Raw genomic sequence first — 18219 nt, forward strand, 5'->3', positions numbered from 1 at the left:
CTTTTCTTATTCACTAGTGCTGCCGGCTGGTGTTCTGGTGCACTGATGGCAACATGTACGCGGTCCATGACACCCTTGATGCAGGAGAAGTTGGCCATTGCTGCAAATCTCTGATCTTTCTCATGTTGACCTTTGAGGTCAATAGGGAAGATGATGTACTGGCCAGCTCTGGAGAATTTGCTTATTGCAGCTATGAGTGCTACAAACTGAGATGTGATAACTTTGAGAGCCACTGGCAAAACATGATCCCCTGTCCCAGCAGGCATCAGGTCCTGTTACAATAGGCTACAGGGGTCAGCAACAGCCTTCCTGGAAAAGTGCAGCCTCCTGCTCTGCAGATTGATTCCATGAAGTAGCTCTTGACCTGACATGCTGTGCACTGGGTATGGCCTCCTAAAAGTAGCCCCCGAATTGCTATCTTGCAATAGGTCCAGTTGCAGCTGCTGGTTTCTGAGGCTGCTGCTATTGTTCCTATTTTAGCTGTTCCTCCATCCAAATGAAACTAGCAATTAAAACAATCATAAGGTGATAAAGGACAATAAGGTAAGGAATGTGGAAAAATAAGTGATCTGGATGCTGGAAACTCCCTTGGCAATCTAAACAGCACAATGGCACACACATCCTTTTGATCCAATTACCTGCAGGTTAATGCCCCATTAAATAGTGCTTCAGTGGCTCAGGGACGACCTGGCTACAGACTACTGTATGCCGATTACTGCTTTGGGACAGTCTGGCCCAGCTGAATTGCAAGGAGCAGACATTCAGATGTCTGAAGGTGGGCAACACGTACTGTGGACGCCTCGGGCAACACATACTGTGGATGCCTCAGCCAACTCCGTTAATGGCGTGGTTAAAATGTCGACAGGCAGAAGCATGGCAGGATGTAGTAGTAATTACTCTACTGCTATTTTAACCATCCATCCCACCTCATTCCCATTGGGTCGGCAAAGTTAAAATTGGGGCTTGAATTTTTGCTTATGGCAGTTATAGAGACAAGACAAGAGATTGCAATTTTTACTTAAACTGTGTGTAGAAAAAAAAAACTCTTAATAATATGAGAAGTTTTTTGATTAATCTGTACATTGTTTCCTTTTCAATTATTAGCCAAGCATTTTAACTTGGCAAGAGCTCTTTTTGAAAATGTACCAGAAAATGGGAATAAATAGCACAATTTCATTAACTGAGGCAGGTTCATTATATTTTCACAGACTTTGCAGTAAGAAACAATATGTCATCTCTTATGTAATGCCCAATAGTAAGGTATTTTTTCATCTTGGGGAATATATGTGGAGTATTGAAAAATCAAATTAAACCCAATTGATATTTAAACAATGAATAATTTATTTTAAATACCCCCACTGTGCAATTTGTATCACAATCATTTTAAAAGTAAATTCGCCTTTTATTAAAAGAATTTCTTGGGTTAACATTCATACCTTAACAGTTCCTCAACTGGCAGTCCTTTTTGCTCCATTGTGATTTGATAGAATTATATTTAACGAATTGTTAAGGTAAATTCTCACGTCAACCATATAAAAGTGGTGTATTCCTACTGCATATTTACTTTTTCCATAGCAATTATGCTAATTTTACTTTTTTTAAAAGAAAAGAGCCAGTTATAATGACAAAATAAGCAAAGAAGGTTGTAGCCATGACAACGTACTTTTGACGCAGACTGCTGCTGAGGAGAATCTGTCGCTATTGCTTCTTTCATGGATAATGTAAAAATTCATTTGTTTTGCCAATGCTTCCTGGATCTAGAATTCCACTTTTTGGGCCTTACCCTAGGTAAGATGTTGCTACAATTATATTTTACAGTGTTTACTGAGATACAATATAACTAGTGCAATACAAATGACTGGTGTAACCTATTACTAAAATAATTACTACTGTGCAATGTGAGGCATCAACAAAATGTGAATCAGGCTTGTGGTTGCAATGCACTTGTTTCAAATAAACCAGGTCAAAACACTGACAAATTTATTTCTATCTGCAGCCTGCTGAAGAAAATTGAGAGAGAAACCTGGCGAGAAAGTGGTATTTCTCTCGTAGCTACTGTAACTCGTCTAATGGAAAGGTTGCTGGATTACAGGTGAGACTTGATAGCTCTTGTTTTTTTTTTTTTGCAGGTTGAAAAAATGGAAGCAGCAATAAAATTGCTTTATTTCATAATTGAACAGAAATTTATAGTCTTAATTGATTTGTGTATTTATATTAGTAATATGCAGCAGCTGAAATTCATACAGTTTTACACTTTATAATTTTACTGGTTTCTATCTAGCCGATGCATGACTTAGGATTCTTTCTGTGTTTTTTTTTAAACCTATCTCATAGTTAACAAGCCATGTTTTTTTTTCTTATTTTGTGTAAGAGTTATAGTCGCATATTTTTCCATCGTGTAAAACAATTTTCCCTTTGAGTGTGAACGTCCTATTGATATGCTAAGAGCTGCAGGGGACACTGGTAATGTGAATAAACTGTAATTGCTTTCCATTTGCAGAGACTGCATGAAAGTGGCAGAGGTTGATGGCAAAAAGATTGGCTGCACAGTTAGCCTTTTGGTCAGTATCTATTTCATTCCTCTGTTCAACCCAAAAGGGGCAGTTTTTGAATATATCAACCATTTACCAAAATCCTGGAATGTTAAAAGGGCATTTGTACCACTTCAAGTTATAAATTCAATTTGGTAAAGCAGTCTTTTAGGGTATCAATGTGGGCCAACATGGAGATATGTAACGTATGTTTAAGCTCTCAATTGCTTATACTACCTCAGCAACATCACCAATAGATAAATATCAAACTGAGGTCTGGTGGTTAGCCACAGGGAAAGAAATGATTCTTTACTTGTGGCTAGGTCAGGGAGAAGACTGCCTGCCACAGCTTTTGTTAATTCCAGGGAGATAGAGGAATAGGGTGAAAATAGAAAGAAGCGTTTTCCTTAACCCTTGAGTGCCACTGATGAGTTATCTTGTCCAGTTGTGATGGTGATGCTGCTGCTGTTGCTGCTATAGAAGGCATAACTCACTTCCTGGCTTGTTACTTTCAAATGTTGACCTGTGAAAGCTTTAAGCTTCTTGGTCCTGTTGGCTGAAAAGCCAGCATTTGAAGTTAGTTTTCAACCAACTGGGGATTCCACCTCCAGAATCGATGTTGTGGCACAGAAGAGGTATATAAAAATATTTGAATTCTTTTCTTAAGGGAACAAGGTATAGAAACAGCATATATTTAGTTAAGAATGAAAGCTAGATTTTAAAAAAAATTGTCTGGAAAAATTAATATATACAATTGATTTTCAAACTTCAAACTGATATTGGTTAATATTAAGAAAGATAATCCTGACATTCGAATATTATCGTAATATTCAAGTTTATTTCAGCATCACAGTCAACAAGCTGCATGCTGGAAAAATTGTCCAATCGAGAGGCTTGTTGACACTCTAGGGATGAAGAAGAAAAACATTATATATTCTCCATTGTTTATTTCAATCCTTGAGCTATTTGCACCCTCCCTTGTACCTTCTCTGTTTTGAGAATGGCCTACCAGCAGCAGATGCACTGGACAGGTTTAAAAAAAAAGGTGTGGATTTGCTGCTATATGGCCACATGATTTCATTTACATGGCTTGTTTTTTTTTGTTCCAATCTACCAAACCATCCTTGTTGATGATTAATCATAGTATCATAGTTCTGATGTTTGCTTGATCCAGTGTAGAACTTTGTCGGTCTGACTTAGATAAAGCACATTCCAATGTCTTCAGGAGCACCATTTCTGGCCTTATCCCTGTGTGTTATTTCCCTATAATAAAGCCTGAAATATTAGTGGAAGCTAGATGATTAATAAAATCTGTTATATACATTTGTTACGACCAGGTGAGAAAGAGGTCTAGGGTTCCCTTTCAGCCTTCACCTGGTCTTACTGTAACAGCATTTTATTTTTAAACACACTGTGTTGTTAGCTCCCCCTTGGTGAATCCTTGTTCACTGCTTTCCAATTATAAGGCAAAGAACTGAGCTCAAACCGGCTTTCTTAGGTTTAAAGGAGAAAAGTGAAATTTATTAAACTTAACTCTAATTCTGTTAATGCCTGCGGATACATGACGCACGCATGCTAGCATGCATTGCGATACACACATGCAAATAGGGACAGAAAAGAGCAGAAGAAAAAATAAAGTGGAAAAGTTTGAGGGAATCTCTGAAGAGGGGTTTTGTTACTGTGCTTCGAGCTCGCTGTCGAGTCCTTGGTTGAAGATATGGTCTTGCTTTTCGTTGGGACCCAGTATTCTTCTTAAACCTTGCTCACTGTTGGAAACATTTTTCTGTCTTGGGGTTCACGTGTCTTCAGTGGGTTTTGGAGTTCGGTGAGAAAGAGATGGGAGCAGACCGGAGGAGAGGAGGTCTTTTTCAGTCCAGGAGCAAAGAGCTTTCTGCCAGTTCAAACACTGTCTCTACAATTTAAAACTCCCCAAGTTCGCCAGCAGGGTGGTCATGTGAGTGACTGGTTTGACCAGGTCTGTTCTGTTTATTGTATGGGAGCAGGGATAGCTCCGTTGTTCCAACACCATCTGCTAATATGCAAAAATGTCTTTCCAGCCAGGGGCCTGGCAATTCCTTGTAACAGGCCTTCTCTTCTTCCCAGCAACAATTTGAAGTTTAATGTCCATGTGGCAAAATTAATGTGCCTCATTCTTGGCAGGTGGGGGCCTGCAGGACACCTCCACACCCAGGGAAATTAAATGCGATTTGAAAAAAAGGCCCATTTTATTAAAAGGTTTGAGAGAATATGTATAAGATACAGAAAACCATGCGTTTCTCTGATTCATTTCCATTCATTCATGAATCCTAAAACTTATTAAAACTGTCTTTTCTTGGTGCTAGTGCTGCTTTAATTGTCCCCTTTTTGGCATCCCAGAAAACATGTGGTTCTTTGGGGAGGTTTTTCTTCAGTTTGCCCATTGCTGTGACTGCCTCGGGCCTTTGTTCCTGCTGAGGTCATTCTTTTTTCAGGAGAGTTAGTAGTGGGCGGGTCTATCCTGAACACACACTCAGTGCTTTGCTGAGTCATGCAAAGGCTTTTGACTTCAGGGGATGGGCGGTTCCCTTTTTCTCTGATTGTGGGGGAAGATTCTTTGTTAATCTCCCCTTTTGTTCTCTGGGACACTCCTGCCTGCATGTATGTGTGCAGACTCTACTGCAGTCCCTTGTGGCACTTTGACTAGGTGAGGCATCACCCTCATGGTTTCTCTGCCCCGAGAGATTTTTCTTTGTCTCTGCAGGTTCCTGTAAATGCTGTTAGCAACTCTGGTGGGGTGCTTCTAGAGTCTGCATTTATGTAGCAGGATGTGGGGTCTAACTTTTCAAAGGTGGCTGATCAGACAGTAGGGGTTTTCATCCGGGATTCCTCCCGGACTTCCTTTAACCTGCCCTCTTTTTCCTCTTCCATGTCTAACCTTTTGCCAGCCTTTTTGTTCTTAGTGGGGGTTCCTTACAGTTCACCAGCCCTCTGCTGGAAGGTCCTCTTAACACTTAGGAGTGCAGGTTTCACTGTAGGTTAGGGTTTCCCCTCAACCTGGCACATGTGGCAACCCCTGCAGTACTCCACCACATCTTTGTGGATTTTTGGCCAGTCAAACTGCTGTCTTATGCGGGCTTTGGTCTTTCACATACCTGCATGTACAGCCACTGTAGTCTCGTGGGCCCTTCTTAATATTTTTCTCCAGTACCTCTGTGGCAGCAGAAACTGGTGAACTACTGACCACTCCTTGCTCTCAGGTCTGTGAGGGGAACTCTATTTCCTCATCAGTACCCCATTCTTTAAATAGTAGCAATCAGAGACTCCCTCTGCTTCACTTTCAGACTGGGCAGCGTGTGCTAACTCTCGCAATACTGGGTTGACTCGCTGAGCTTCAGCTTGGGCAAATCCATTTAATTCATTCCCTGGGTCTCCCAACTTTCCGAAGAAAGTCTCGGACAGGCAGACCTCCTGGTCATCTGCCTGCAGTGTCAATGCAGTCTCCTCTGGTTTGATGACCTGATCCAGGACACATTCAGGGAAACTGCAGGGGTCCGTCTCCCGCCACTGCCCTGTCTCTCTGACCTCCTACGGTCTTTCTTTCACTACTGGGGGGTGCGGGGGGCTACCACCTTCACCCCTGCTAGAACATTACTTAGGAGCAGGTCAATTCTGTCCATAGGCAAACTAGGGACAATCCCTACTGTCACCGGTCCTGAAACTAGGTCGCACTCCAGGTGCACCTGGCATACACTGCCCTTTAATACCATTCACCACCATTTTGGTGTTCACTGCACTCTCTGGGGGTAAGGTTAAACTTTTTTCCAGTAAAAGGGAACTAGTGGCCCCTGTGTCCCTGAGAATCACTATGGACTTGCTTGGTCCACTCGAGGAATATGAGGTTACTTTCCCTTCAAACACAAAACCCTGATAACCCTCAGAAATCCTATTAAATTTTCCTGCACTTGCAGCAGTAAGCTTCTTGGGTCTCACTCTTACTGCAGTCAAAGCCACAACTAGTTCTGCTGTGCTTTCCATCAGGTTCTCTTCTTCACTGAGCGGGTATGCCCTGTTTAACCCTACCGGTTTTCTCTTTAGTTTCCAGCAGTCAGCTTTTAAATGCCCTGCTTTATTACAATAGAAGTACATAGGTCTCCGGGTCTTACTCTTGCTCACAGCACCTTCCTTTTTGGCTGGAGGAGCGCCCCCTGTGTTTCCTGCTTTCCTTTCTCTCCCAGGACTTCCTGGGTGGATATCACCTTCCCACCCTTTGTCCTTTTCGGATTTGTGTCGCTGATTAGGAAACGTTCTCCCCTGGGAAACCAACTTAAAAATTAAAGCAAACCTAGTGGCCAGAACAGCCGCTTGACGGGCTTCCTGAACCTGCTGCTCCTCTACATGGGTCTTTACGGAGTGTGGGCGAGAGTGTTTAAATCTAACAGAATTACTTCTCTGAGATTCTCATAGCTGAGCTGTACTTTACGAGCCCTCAGCCACTGGTCAAAAAACAGCTGTTTACTTCTTTTAAACTCCAGATAAGTTTGATGAGCTTGCTTCTTGAGGGTTCTAAACTTTTGGCGATCGGCTTTGGGTACTAATTCATATGCCCCGAGGATAGCATTTTTGGTCAGTTTATAATTTGATGAGCTTTCATCTGGCAACAGGGAATAAGCCTCATGGGCCTTTCCAGTTAACTTGCTTTGCAGTAAAAGAGACCAGGTCTCAGCTGGCAATTTTAGCTGCCTTGCTAGTTTCTCAAAAGACACAAAAGTTTCTCAAAATGAGCTAGTTTTAGCAATTTTGTACCCAGCCCAAATTATGCTTCTTGATATTGGCCGTGCTTTCAATGGGGTTACTCTGTCAGCCCCAAGTTAACTCAAGCCGCTTGAACTATCTTTCTTCAAATTCTTTCTGGAATATTCTTTCTCTCTCTCTCTTCAGCTTTTCATTTTCTTCACATTCCTTCTGGAAGGCTCTTTCTTTCTTTCTCCCTCTCTCTTTCCTCAAATTCAAGTTTCCTCTTTTCCATTGTATCTTTGCTAACAATACCCTGTTGGAGTCTGCTTCTAAACTTGTTTCTGCTTCAGATTCAAGGGAGAAATGGTTGGCCACTAGTCTTAGGAGTTCAGACTTCCTAGCCTTGCCACGTACAGTGATCCCACACTGCTCAGCCATTTTCCTCAACTCCTCCATAGATCGTGCTTTTAACTTATCCCAAGTTACTTCACCCTGGCTTGGGAAGCTACTAGCTTCAGTTGCAGACATGTTATTATTCAATCACACACAACCACAGGAAAACCTATATTGAAAACTTCTTGTTTTTGTTTTGACTGGGAAGAATTTGGCTTCCCATTTCCAATTTCTCTCATTTGTCTGGGTAAAATTCTGGATGCTAGCACCCAAATTTTTGTTACAACCGGCTGAGAAGGGGGTCTGGGGTTCCCTTTCAGCCTTCACCTGGTCTTACTGTAACAGGGTTTTATTTCTAAACACAGTGTTTTTAGTTCCCCCTTGGTGAATCCTTGTTCACCACTTTCCAATTATAAGGCAAAGAAATGAGCACAACAGGCTTTCTTAGGTTTAAAGGAGAAAAGTGAAATTTAATTAAATTTAAACTGTAATCCAGTTAATGCCTACGGATACACGACGTGCCCACGCTAGCATGCATACGCAATACACACATGCAGATAGAGACAGAGAAGAGCAGAAGAAAAAATAAAGCAGAAAAGTTTGAGGCAATCTCTGAAGAGGGTTTTTTTTTACTGTGCTTCGATCTCGCTGTCGAGTCCTTGATTGAAGATATGGTCTTGCTTTTGCTTGCTTCACAATTCCTTGTAACAGGCCTTTTCTTCTTCCCAGCAACAATTTGAAGTTTATTGTCCATGTGGCAAAATGAATGTGCCTCATTCTTGCCTGCATGACACATTACCCTGAAACAAAATAAACAGAAATAAATAAAATAGTGTTGATAAATTGGCATATTATAACATCGTGGTTTTATTTGAAGCACCTGGGTTTGAATCAACTCCAGAGTAATGGGATAAAAGTCTAGCTTCTCTGCTGGCTGAAATGATTCTCTCAGTCTCAACCCAGTCCATAACACAAAGGTGCCCTCAATTGGCCACCAATATAACAGTCTTCTAAGGAAACTAAGCAGGTGGACCAACATTGGAAATGTAAATGTTACAGTGCTGCAATAGAGATGCTGGGAGGTTAGAGTGAACGCATATTGTTTGAGGAGAATAGAGGGAACTTTACTCTGCATCTGGCTGGTGTTACACCAGAGAGACCCTTATTGTGCCTAAAATAGAAACTATATCCACAAATGAGCCACGCCCTAATATGCAGAAAACTGACTTAGCCTTCATTCAGCTCAACAAAAAAAGCCCTTTGTGGATAGGTTACTTTATTTTTATTGATCAGTTTCTTCTGGTATAATTTTTAACGCTCAGGTTTACACTTTGCAGTTGTACTGAGATCATGTCTTCTTTATGACTTTTCCCTAAATGACTATTTTCAGTATCATTACACTAGCTTCTGATAGCAAGCTTATTTTTGTGCTCATTCCCATAACCACTGGGGATTTCAGAACTATGTATTGACCTGGATCTGGTCAGTTGAGCATGATGGTAAAAGTTATAAATAATATTCGACATCACTTTTTGATCAAAAAGTTATCCTTGCATCAGGTTGATATTGAGGCAAGGAAGAATGTACACTGGAAAGGGCTGCATTACTCTAACACTAAACCATAGCCAAAAGCTGGATATTTTAAACAGTGGCAAATATATTTGAATATTCTCTTCCCCAATTCAGAAGTTAGTTTTATTTTCCTTATTCATTTAACATGTCAGAACAGTGTTAGAATATTCACTTTTCATATTACAGTTTTTAGGAATTTTTTCATTGTTGTAATGACGATTGAATTTGATGCAGAGGAGAATGCCACATAGATTATTGATACTTTGGAGAAATTATTTGACTATTTAAATACGGTCGTATTAAGAATATCCAGTTTTTCTATTATGATTTGCACTCTTACATGATATTTAGCATTAGAAAATGTACAAAAGATGGTTATTGTGGCTATGTTTAATGACGATGTTAGTCTTTTGACAACATTTTATTCAGTATTCAAAAGGTTGGATTACACAGAAACAGACGACTAAACTGATAGGTTTATATGTGGAAGTCTATAGATTTGTGTGCGTAAATTAAAAAAAAAATAACTTTACTATACAAACATTTTCTAGTAACTGATTTCCAATTGATTTTCAGAATTTTTATAAAACAGAAATAAATAAAGAAGAAATGTACATCCGTTACATACATAAGCTGTATGATTTGCATTTAAAGGCACAAAACTTCACAGGTATGTTGTGGTTTAACATGGAAATTATACCTACTTTTCTATTTGCACAATAGTTTTAGTTCAGGTCTCTAGGTAAAGGATAAAAAAAAATGTCATAATTTTTCATGTTGTATCACCAAGGCAAATACTATGTTTGACTATGCTGTATATGTGGGGAAAATGGAACCCTGTGATTGCCAGGCCTGAAAAGGTTACTTTTCTTCCTGCCTTAAGGGCACTATGTAGATGCAAGTTATTGTTGTTTTCCTTAAGTATTTGTAGCTTTATTTTTCAGTCAAAAGCTACATCTGGTGATCTTGAATTACTTATAAGATGATTCATCCCTCTTGAACGATCTTACCTGTTTTTTTTTCAATGAACTGATAGAGCCTCTCCCCCCTATTTGAGGGTGATCATGGCACATCCTTCTCTGAAATGGCAGATGAAACCCACATTGCAACTTGGACTGAAATGGAACCTTACCTGTCGCAAAAACTTGCTAAGGTGCTTAAATGGCAAGGGGTGGAGAGGAGGGTATCAGAAACTGAGCAGTAATTGGGGTGTCAGGAGTGTGGGAGGGGGTTAAAGGCAGCAAACTTCTGGACAAGTTGAAACTTTTTTCGGTCGAAGCTTGAGAGGTGAGAAAGACAGGAATGGTTTTCAACAGGATGAAGTGGAGGCAGAAATGGGTGATATTGCAGAGCTGGAAACAGGTATTGAGGCAATGAACTAGTGTAGAGATTGAAGCATACCTCCTCAAGGGTTAGGCATCGAGAGTGTTGGGAGAAGGGGTTAAAAATTTATAAACGGGGAACGTGTCCCCAACCTGCTGGGTAAGTGGCCATTTTTATGGCTCCAGGTTTCGTGATGTGAGGTTTCCACTGTTGAGAGGTGAGGCACTTCATTAATATTAACATATTTTAAATCAGACTCCCATAGTGCTGTTGGGGACATGATTTAAATTTAACAGTTGCCAAGGGTTTGGGACACCCATCAGTAAAATGGAGGATGGAGCTGCCAGCTGAAGGAGATGAGTGCTTTTTACAGCACTCCTTATGGGTCAAAAGGAGCAGGAGTGCTGTCTCCTGGTACCTCAAGGGAGCCTTCAGGCTCCCCTCTATCAATCACAGCCTCTCTCTCTCCCTGCACTGCAAATTCCAGAATCCCCAGAGTCCTAATCTTCTGTTCCTTCCCTCCCACAATGGCTTCTTTCTTCCATCCCATACCAACAGTTCCAATCATCTCTCCCCATTCTTCCATGATGATCTCTCTTCTTTCCCACCCCCACCAAGCTCCGATTGCTTGCACCCACCACCCTCCCGATTGCAGGGGGATATGCCTTTGAGTTTTGCCACTGGGTAGCTGGCCAGCCAACTGCCCGGCAGGAAATGGAAAAATAAAATGATAATGAGGTCCTGCCTAATTTCAGCAAGGTTTCCACGTCCCCAGCTTAGCTGAGTCTTCCCCACACTCCCCCTGCACTCTTCCTGCCTCCCTGTAAGTGGCCTGAGATTCGACACTCTCAGGCTCAAACTGAGGAAGCAGTCAGTAAACAGGAGGTTAATTCATAACTGGTTGCTGTACAATTCATCAACGATCATGGAGCCAAGGCTGATGAAAAGAGGTAAAGTTGAATGCCCTCAGCATATATATAGAAGCTGATTCATGATTATGGCTAATGACACTGAAAGACAACATGCTGATGAGGAAAATGGCAGGTCAAAGGATGGAACCTCAGGAGCATGTGACGAGAAGAGGAAAAGGAAAGAGAAAGCAATGAACAAAAATGTACTGGCTACCCTGGGGCAGTTAAGAGTGGTTAGTTCATATATGGTCGGCGACAGAGGAGAATGGAGTGGCCTGCCATGTTGAAGGTCGTAGAATGTCAGAGGGTAATGAGGGTGAATATGCAGTCATATGGCATTCGCCAGAGCTGGCGGGCAGCCATAATGACAGGGCTAAATTGTGGCGAGTCGAAGAGACTTAGTAGTTGGCAGGAAAAAAGACAGAGGCGCAAGGGGAGAGCCAACTGTGCAACAGCCCCAACAAACAAATTTCTCTGCAGCACCTGTGGAAGAGCCTGTCACTCCAGAATTGGCCTTTATAGCCACTCCAGGCGCTGCTTCACAAACCACTGACCACCTCCAGGCGCGTATCCATTGTCTCTCGAGATAAGGAGGCCCAAAAGAAAAAAAAGATAATTGCACAAGATGCAATGGATGACTTTGACCCAGACAGTCTTGGTCTGGGCAGGATAGAACTGAGACTGAACAGGTTTGAATGGCAATGGTGACACAGGTGGGTGAGATGTTGCATAGTAATGCTTTTGAGGACGTTAAAAAGGAAGATGAGGTCAGAATTGGAATAGTATTTATGGAGTAGAGCTGGGCTTTTTAAGAAGAGGATAGCGGCAGCAGTTGATGTGGTGACACATGTTTGGTTGCAAGCCAGCACGGCAGCAGTATTTTCATGGCGTGATGATTTGGTTGCAGATTATATTGTTGAGTTGTTATACATTGATACCAAAGTCCCTTTACCTGCTAAAAATACATACAATGCATTGCTGAACATATATTCCAAAGAAAATGTTGACCACCATGCATTGCACACTATTAAAAATGCATGAATTAGAAAATAACTGCATTTTATTCTTCTGTTTATATCTCTTAAAGATAGAAGTTTATTTCTACAGCATTTTTTGGAACATTATCAGAAGATTTGTGACTTTTTTTTCTGCATGGTTTTGACTGCTCTGAAAGAGTCTCTACATATGTCAGCAAAGTTAAACGGGCATTATAATACTCAACGTTTTTCAAAGGAGTACAATGAAGTACCATTTCCTCTCCCATCCCAAGAGGATTTCTACAAGCAACAACATAGATCAAACTAATCTTTGTTCAACTATAAACAGTAAACATTTTTGGACCTCCTGCACATGCTTGATAATGCTTCAATATTTGTGAAAAAGCCCCTGACAGCTCATTAACTGAAATGTGTTTTTTAAAAAATCATCCAAGTTGGGAATAGATGATGCATTTCAAAAGGTTAACTTCAGTTTTGTTTTATTAAAAATGAACAATATTCATTTATTTTTAATACTGGGCAGGATGTTATAAATTTTGATTGGCTGAAAGGCACTTAGTCATGGATTCCCTATTCCGCACAGTCATAAGGGTGATTTCTTGCTAAATTAATAATCCAAGATCATATGACGACACATAGCAACAAATGATCCCACCTAAGAGACTAAATAAATGAATATATTGTAATTCATTAACTCTTTATTTTAATATTATGAAACATTGATATCTTCTTTATAATCTGAAGAAATGTAATTTTTTTGTAATTTCACTCATGGTTTATCATTGTTGATATCTGTTCAACTCTATTCTGTAACACAGAAGCTGCATACACTCTGCTGTTGTATGATGAGCTCCTGGAGTGGTCAGAGAGGCCACTGCGAGAATTCCTTCATTACCCAATGCAGACTGAGTGGCAGCGCAAGGAGATTCTCCATCTCACCATCATCCAGAACTTTGACAAGGGCAAAGTAAGTTCAGCAATTGCAGTTAGTGTCTGTATGCTAAGCTTAGCTACCTGCTATTGCATTTGAACTCCACATGCTGTAGTGCAAAGCAAATCACAAACGTTCATCTGCCCTCTTTCTCTATTACTTTCAGTGCTCATTTTTAAATCTAATTGTCAATCCCTTCATTAACACTTTTTTGTTCAGTCTCTCTTAGTCTGTGCTCGAGTCTAGCTTATTGTAACGTTCTAATCAAATGTTGCTAATGTATTAATGTATTGCTTAATTGTGGGCTTTTAATTTAGTTGCATTTTTCCAAATGCTTCAGTTCTAGAATATGCTATGGATGTGAAATTTGAAGGGCTTTACAAACCTAAGGAGACAGCTATGCAAACTGATCATAAATTTATGCCTTGTGCATGGCATTTTCATCAAACCTATATCTACGTTTGTACTTGTGTAGGCGTTAAGGCACTAGAACATTTATTAGTATCCAGGATGCATCATCTCCCCCGCTCTTCTGCCATTCTCATCATAGATGACTTTTCCCTGTTGAATGTTCACTGTCTGTCATTGCAGTGTGCTCTTTGCTGTAATGAAGTCAAAAGTCATTGAGATTTATAGCTGTTGAATTTTACAACTTGCTAAATTTTAACAGCCAGTGACATTCTTAAGAGATGTAATTATATATTGTAGTTCGTACATAATAAAACAGTATCAAGTTTAACACAGATTATTTTGTGGGTATTGATTCAAGGTTTTTATATTTATGTTTTTAGTTACAATAGGGTTAAGGGAGCAGGAGGGAGTATTTTTCAAAAACTGAAAATGTAACCTGAGAACAAGACATTTCAGTGAAATATATTTTCGTAACTAAACTGCCAACCAACCAACTTCCCTTCCTGGCCCCCATGTTAGCTGATACCATTAATGGTTCTCTCTCTTCAGGTACTGCCCCTCTCCTTCAAATCTGCTGTCACATACGCTTTCTCAAAAAAAAATCCTTGACCTCTTTGTCTTTGCTAGCTACTGTCCCATATCTAACCTCCCTTTCCTCTCCAAAGTTCTTGAATATGCTGTTGCCTCCCAAATCCGTGCACATCTTTCCCGGAACTCCGTGTTTGAATCCCTCCAATCGGGCTTCTGTTCCTGCCACAGTACCAAAACGTGCTTATAAAAGTCACAAACGACATACTATGTGATTGTGACAAAGGTAATCTGTCCTTCATCATCATTTTCCACCTGTCTACAGCCTTTGACAAAGTTGGCTACATCATCCTCGTGAAACACCTCCCCAGCATCTTCCAGCTGGTTGGGACTGCACTCGCCTGGCTCCATTCTTATCTATCTAATCATAGCGAGAGAATCACCTATAATGGCTTCTTTTCCACTCCCGCACCATTACATATGGTGCCTCCCAAGGATTTATCCTTGGCTCCCTTCTAATTCTTAACTATATGCTTCCCCTCAGCAGTATAATTTGAAAATATAGCATCAGTTTCCATAAGTACACTGACAACACCCAACTCTATCTCTTCACCACCTCTCTCGACCCATCCACTGTCTCAATTGTCAGGCTGCTTGTCTGACATCCAGTATTGGATTTGCAGAAATCTCCAACTAAATTTTAGGAAGACTGAAGTCATTGACTTTGGTCCCTGCTCCAAACATTGTTCCCACAGCCACTGACTCCATCCATCTCCCTGGCAACTGTCTGAGGGTGAACCAGATGGTTTGCAACCTTTGTGTCATATCTGACCACAGGCTAAGTCTCTGACCAGTTATCTGCATCATCTCTAAGACTGCCTATTTCCACCTCCATAACATCACCCAACTCTGCCCCTGCCTTAGCTCATCTGCTGCTGAAACTCTCATTCATGCCTTTGTTTTCTCTAGACTTGACTATTCCAACGCACTGCTGGCTGGCCTCCCATATTCTAACCTCTGTAAACTTGAGATCATCCAAAACTCTGCTGCCCCTGTCCTAACTCACACCAAGTCCCATTCAACCGTCACCCCTGTCCTCACTGACCTACATTGGCTCTCCAGTTAAGCAACAAATCGATCTTAAAATTCTCATTCTGTTTACAATCCCTCCATGGCCTCACCCTTCCCTATTTCTGTAACCTGCTCCAGCCCCGCAAGCCTCCAGTTCTGACCTCTTGCGCATCTCCGATTTTAATCACTCCACTATTGGTGGCTGTGCCTTCAGCTGCCTAGGCCCTAAGCTCTGGAATTCCCTCATTACACCTCTCTGTCTTTCTACCTTGCTTTCCTTTTAAGATGCTCCTTAAAGCCTATCTCTTTCACCAAGCTATTGATCAACTGTCCTAATACCTCCTTATGTGGCTCCCTGTCAAATTTTTGTTTTATAATACTTCTGTGAAATACCTTGGGATGGTTTACTATGTTAAAGGTGTGATCTAAGTACAAGGTGTTGTTATGACTAAATTTTCTCTTAAATAATGTGTTTTTGCAATGAACTGCTGTATTTGTAACTACAGTTCAGCCTACTAGTTTATTCATAAATGCTGTATCCATGATTAAAATTAATGATTTCATTCAAGTGCTGTCATCCAATGAAATATATAAGTTACTTGTTTACTTTAAGCTAATATATTGATAATTTTCATGCAATTACAACAGAAGGTGAACATTATTTTCTTGGAAATTTTGGATTTCCAATGTTGGATATTGATTGTGATGTTGTGCCTTTGATATTATGTGGCTGACGTTCAATGGTATTGACCCCCAAGATGTCTGAACTACAACTTATGGGCTTTGACGACTTGGTCAATGAAGCCAAAGCAACTTGGTTATATTTGTGTCTTTTAGTTGGTTTTGTATGTTTATATTTTGTGGGCTTGAGCTTCAGAAGGGTTAGTTCTTAGTTCTGTTCCTTCATTGGTGGATACCTCCTGAGCCAGACCACCATGTTCTGTTAGCACTTGCAGCTTGAGTTGTATGAAAATTAATGGAAATGTTTATTTATAACCAATGTGGCCAATTTTTGTCTGCTGACACAATTCAGTTGTGAATGGCTCATGCCTTGGGTGAATCTAGTCAGAATGGTAATGTGCTAATAGCAAGCGGGGTCAGCTCATTCGCAAAATTATTCACACCTACATCTGTAGATTTGGATGTGTGCAGGGAGATCTTCTACCTGGCACTGGCACTGAAAGATTGTGTGTTGATTAAATTTAAAGGAATGCAGACAAATGAAAGGAAATAGCAGAATAAGGAGCCAAAAATCCTTGTAGCCTTTGGAAATGCTCAAACAGCAGATTAGCAGCTTTTGCTAATGCTGAAAAGAATTAAATCTAAACATAACTGGCAAAAATGAAGGAAAGGAAAACCCAAGGTGTGAGCAGACTCTGCTGACAGGTAATGAGGCAGCCTGGCTATCTGTTCAGTGGCTGTTGGTGAACAGGGAGCCACCTGAAGTACTTCCCAGGAGGGTGGACTGTTTGTCACTCTGGCACCATCCTTCAATCTACATTGCAGTATGCCTGCAAAGAAGTGTTGGACAGATTTGCGGTCACAGCACAGGTCACAGTGGCTATGCTGGCCTTACAGTACATATTAGCTGTTGGTGTCCTTGAAGCAGATGGCACAGCTCTGCATCTGGTTCTCTCCTGATAAGAGCCTATGAAAATAGTTCCCCATGGTCATTATCAGGTCAGTGTGCCAGTGAAGGCAGAACTGTTGGTTACAGTTTGGCAGGTACAGCTTATCAGGCGATACTGCATGTTGATCACACTGGCATGCAATATTTCATACAGTACCACATAAAGCATGGCTACTGTAATTGAGGTGACTCTGAAGAATACTCCAGCACGACAATTAGTCAGGGTTTCACATATTAATATAGCATCAGTCTGCTGCCACAGCCTCCTTTTGGGATTTGGTGCCTCTCCAATAAACCTCTGCAAGCACCTCACTCGATAGAGGGGTTGTGAGGATATTGGCAAATGGGCACAAAGCACCTCTAGTGCAACCTGAAATACCTGCCATCCTCCATTAGTTCTTTATCTAAACAGATCATATATGTGGGATTGCCATTGGGGAAACACATTGGTGGTAGTAATGCAGATGTAAAGGGGAAAAAGTCACAGAACAATTTCCACAAAGTGCTTCTGAAAAAATAGGTGGCAGCAGAAAATTTTAACAAAAGTTCGGAAGTGGCCCAAAAATTGTTCACTGAATCTTCTCATCTAGCCCTTTAAAGTTACTGCTGTATATTCCTCAATGCCAAATAACCCTGAACATCCCTTAAATATCAATGTGAAATGTGCTGTGTGTAATGCACACTTAAGCATGCATCATTAATGAGTCGCTCAATTTTCGTTTTAATTTTACAATGATTCAGGTAAAAGCTGTTCCTGCCACAGATTTATTTCCAACTGTAAAATGTAAGGAGATCACAAACTTGGTGGATCTCAATGGATGGAGGGTTGGGAGGGGAATAGAAATTCATATTGACTTCAATGGAAGCAGATAGTACTACAGAAGAGTCATGTAGAACAGAAAAGGAAGGGACAGACTGATTAACAGTAGGTAGCCAAGACTAGTTTATTCATCTTGACAGGCTGTGAAACCAGGTCTGAGATTCTAAAATACAGAAACAACAACATCTGTCATGGACAAAATGTAATTTGCTCACCAAAGTTAGTGACAAAATAAGATAAACACAATTACCAGGACAGACCTGGTATTGTGCAATGAGGTAGGAATAATTAATGACCTCATAGTTAAGGTGCCCCTAGGTAGCAGCAATCACAATATGATTGAATTTTACATTCAGTTTGAGGGGGAAAAGAGTGGGTTGAAGACTA

General features: G+C 40.8%; 1 protein-coding gene across 4 annotated transcripts in view; it reads left to right on the plus strand.

Moving 5' to 3' along the window:
- Positions 1 to 18219, plus strand: part of LOC137379568 (dedicator of cytokinesis protein 4-like) — a 545491-nt gene that overhangs the window by 361701 nt on the left and 165571 nt on the right. For all 4 annotated transcript variants that reach the window (XM_068050580.1, XM_068050582.1, XM_068050581.1 and 1 more), the window contains exons 33-36: positions 1997 to 2092; positions 2501 to 2561; positions 9786 to 9879; positions 13260 to 13408. In XM_068050580.1, the coding sequence (XP_067906681.1) occupies positions 1997 to 2092; positions 2501 to 2561; positions 9786 to 9879; positions 13260 to 13408 (400 nt within the window). The remainder of the gene's footprint in view (positions 1 to 1996; positions 2093 to 2500; positions 2562 to 9785; positions 9880 to 13259; positions 13409 to 18219) is intronic.

This window comes from Heterodontus francisci, chromosome 18 (assembly GCF_036365525.1).
Source record: "Heterodontus francisci isolate sHetFra1 chromosome 18, sHetFra1.hap1, whole genome shotgun sequence".
Lineage (NCBI taxonomy): Eukaryota > Metazoa > Chordata > Chondrichthyes > Heterodontiformes > Heterodontidae > Heterodontus > Heterodontus francisci.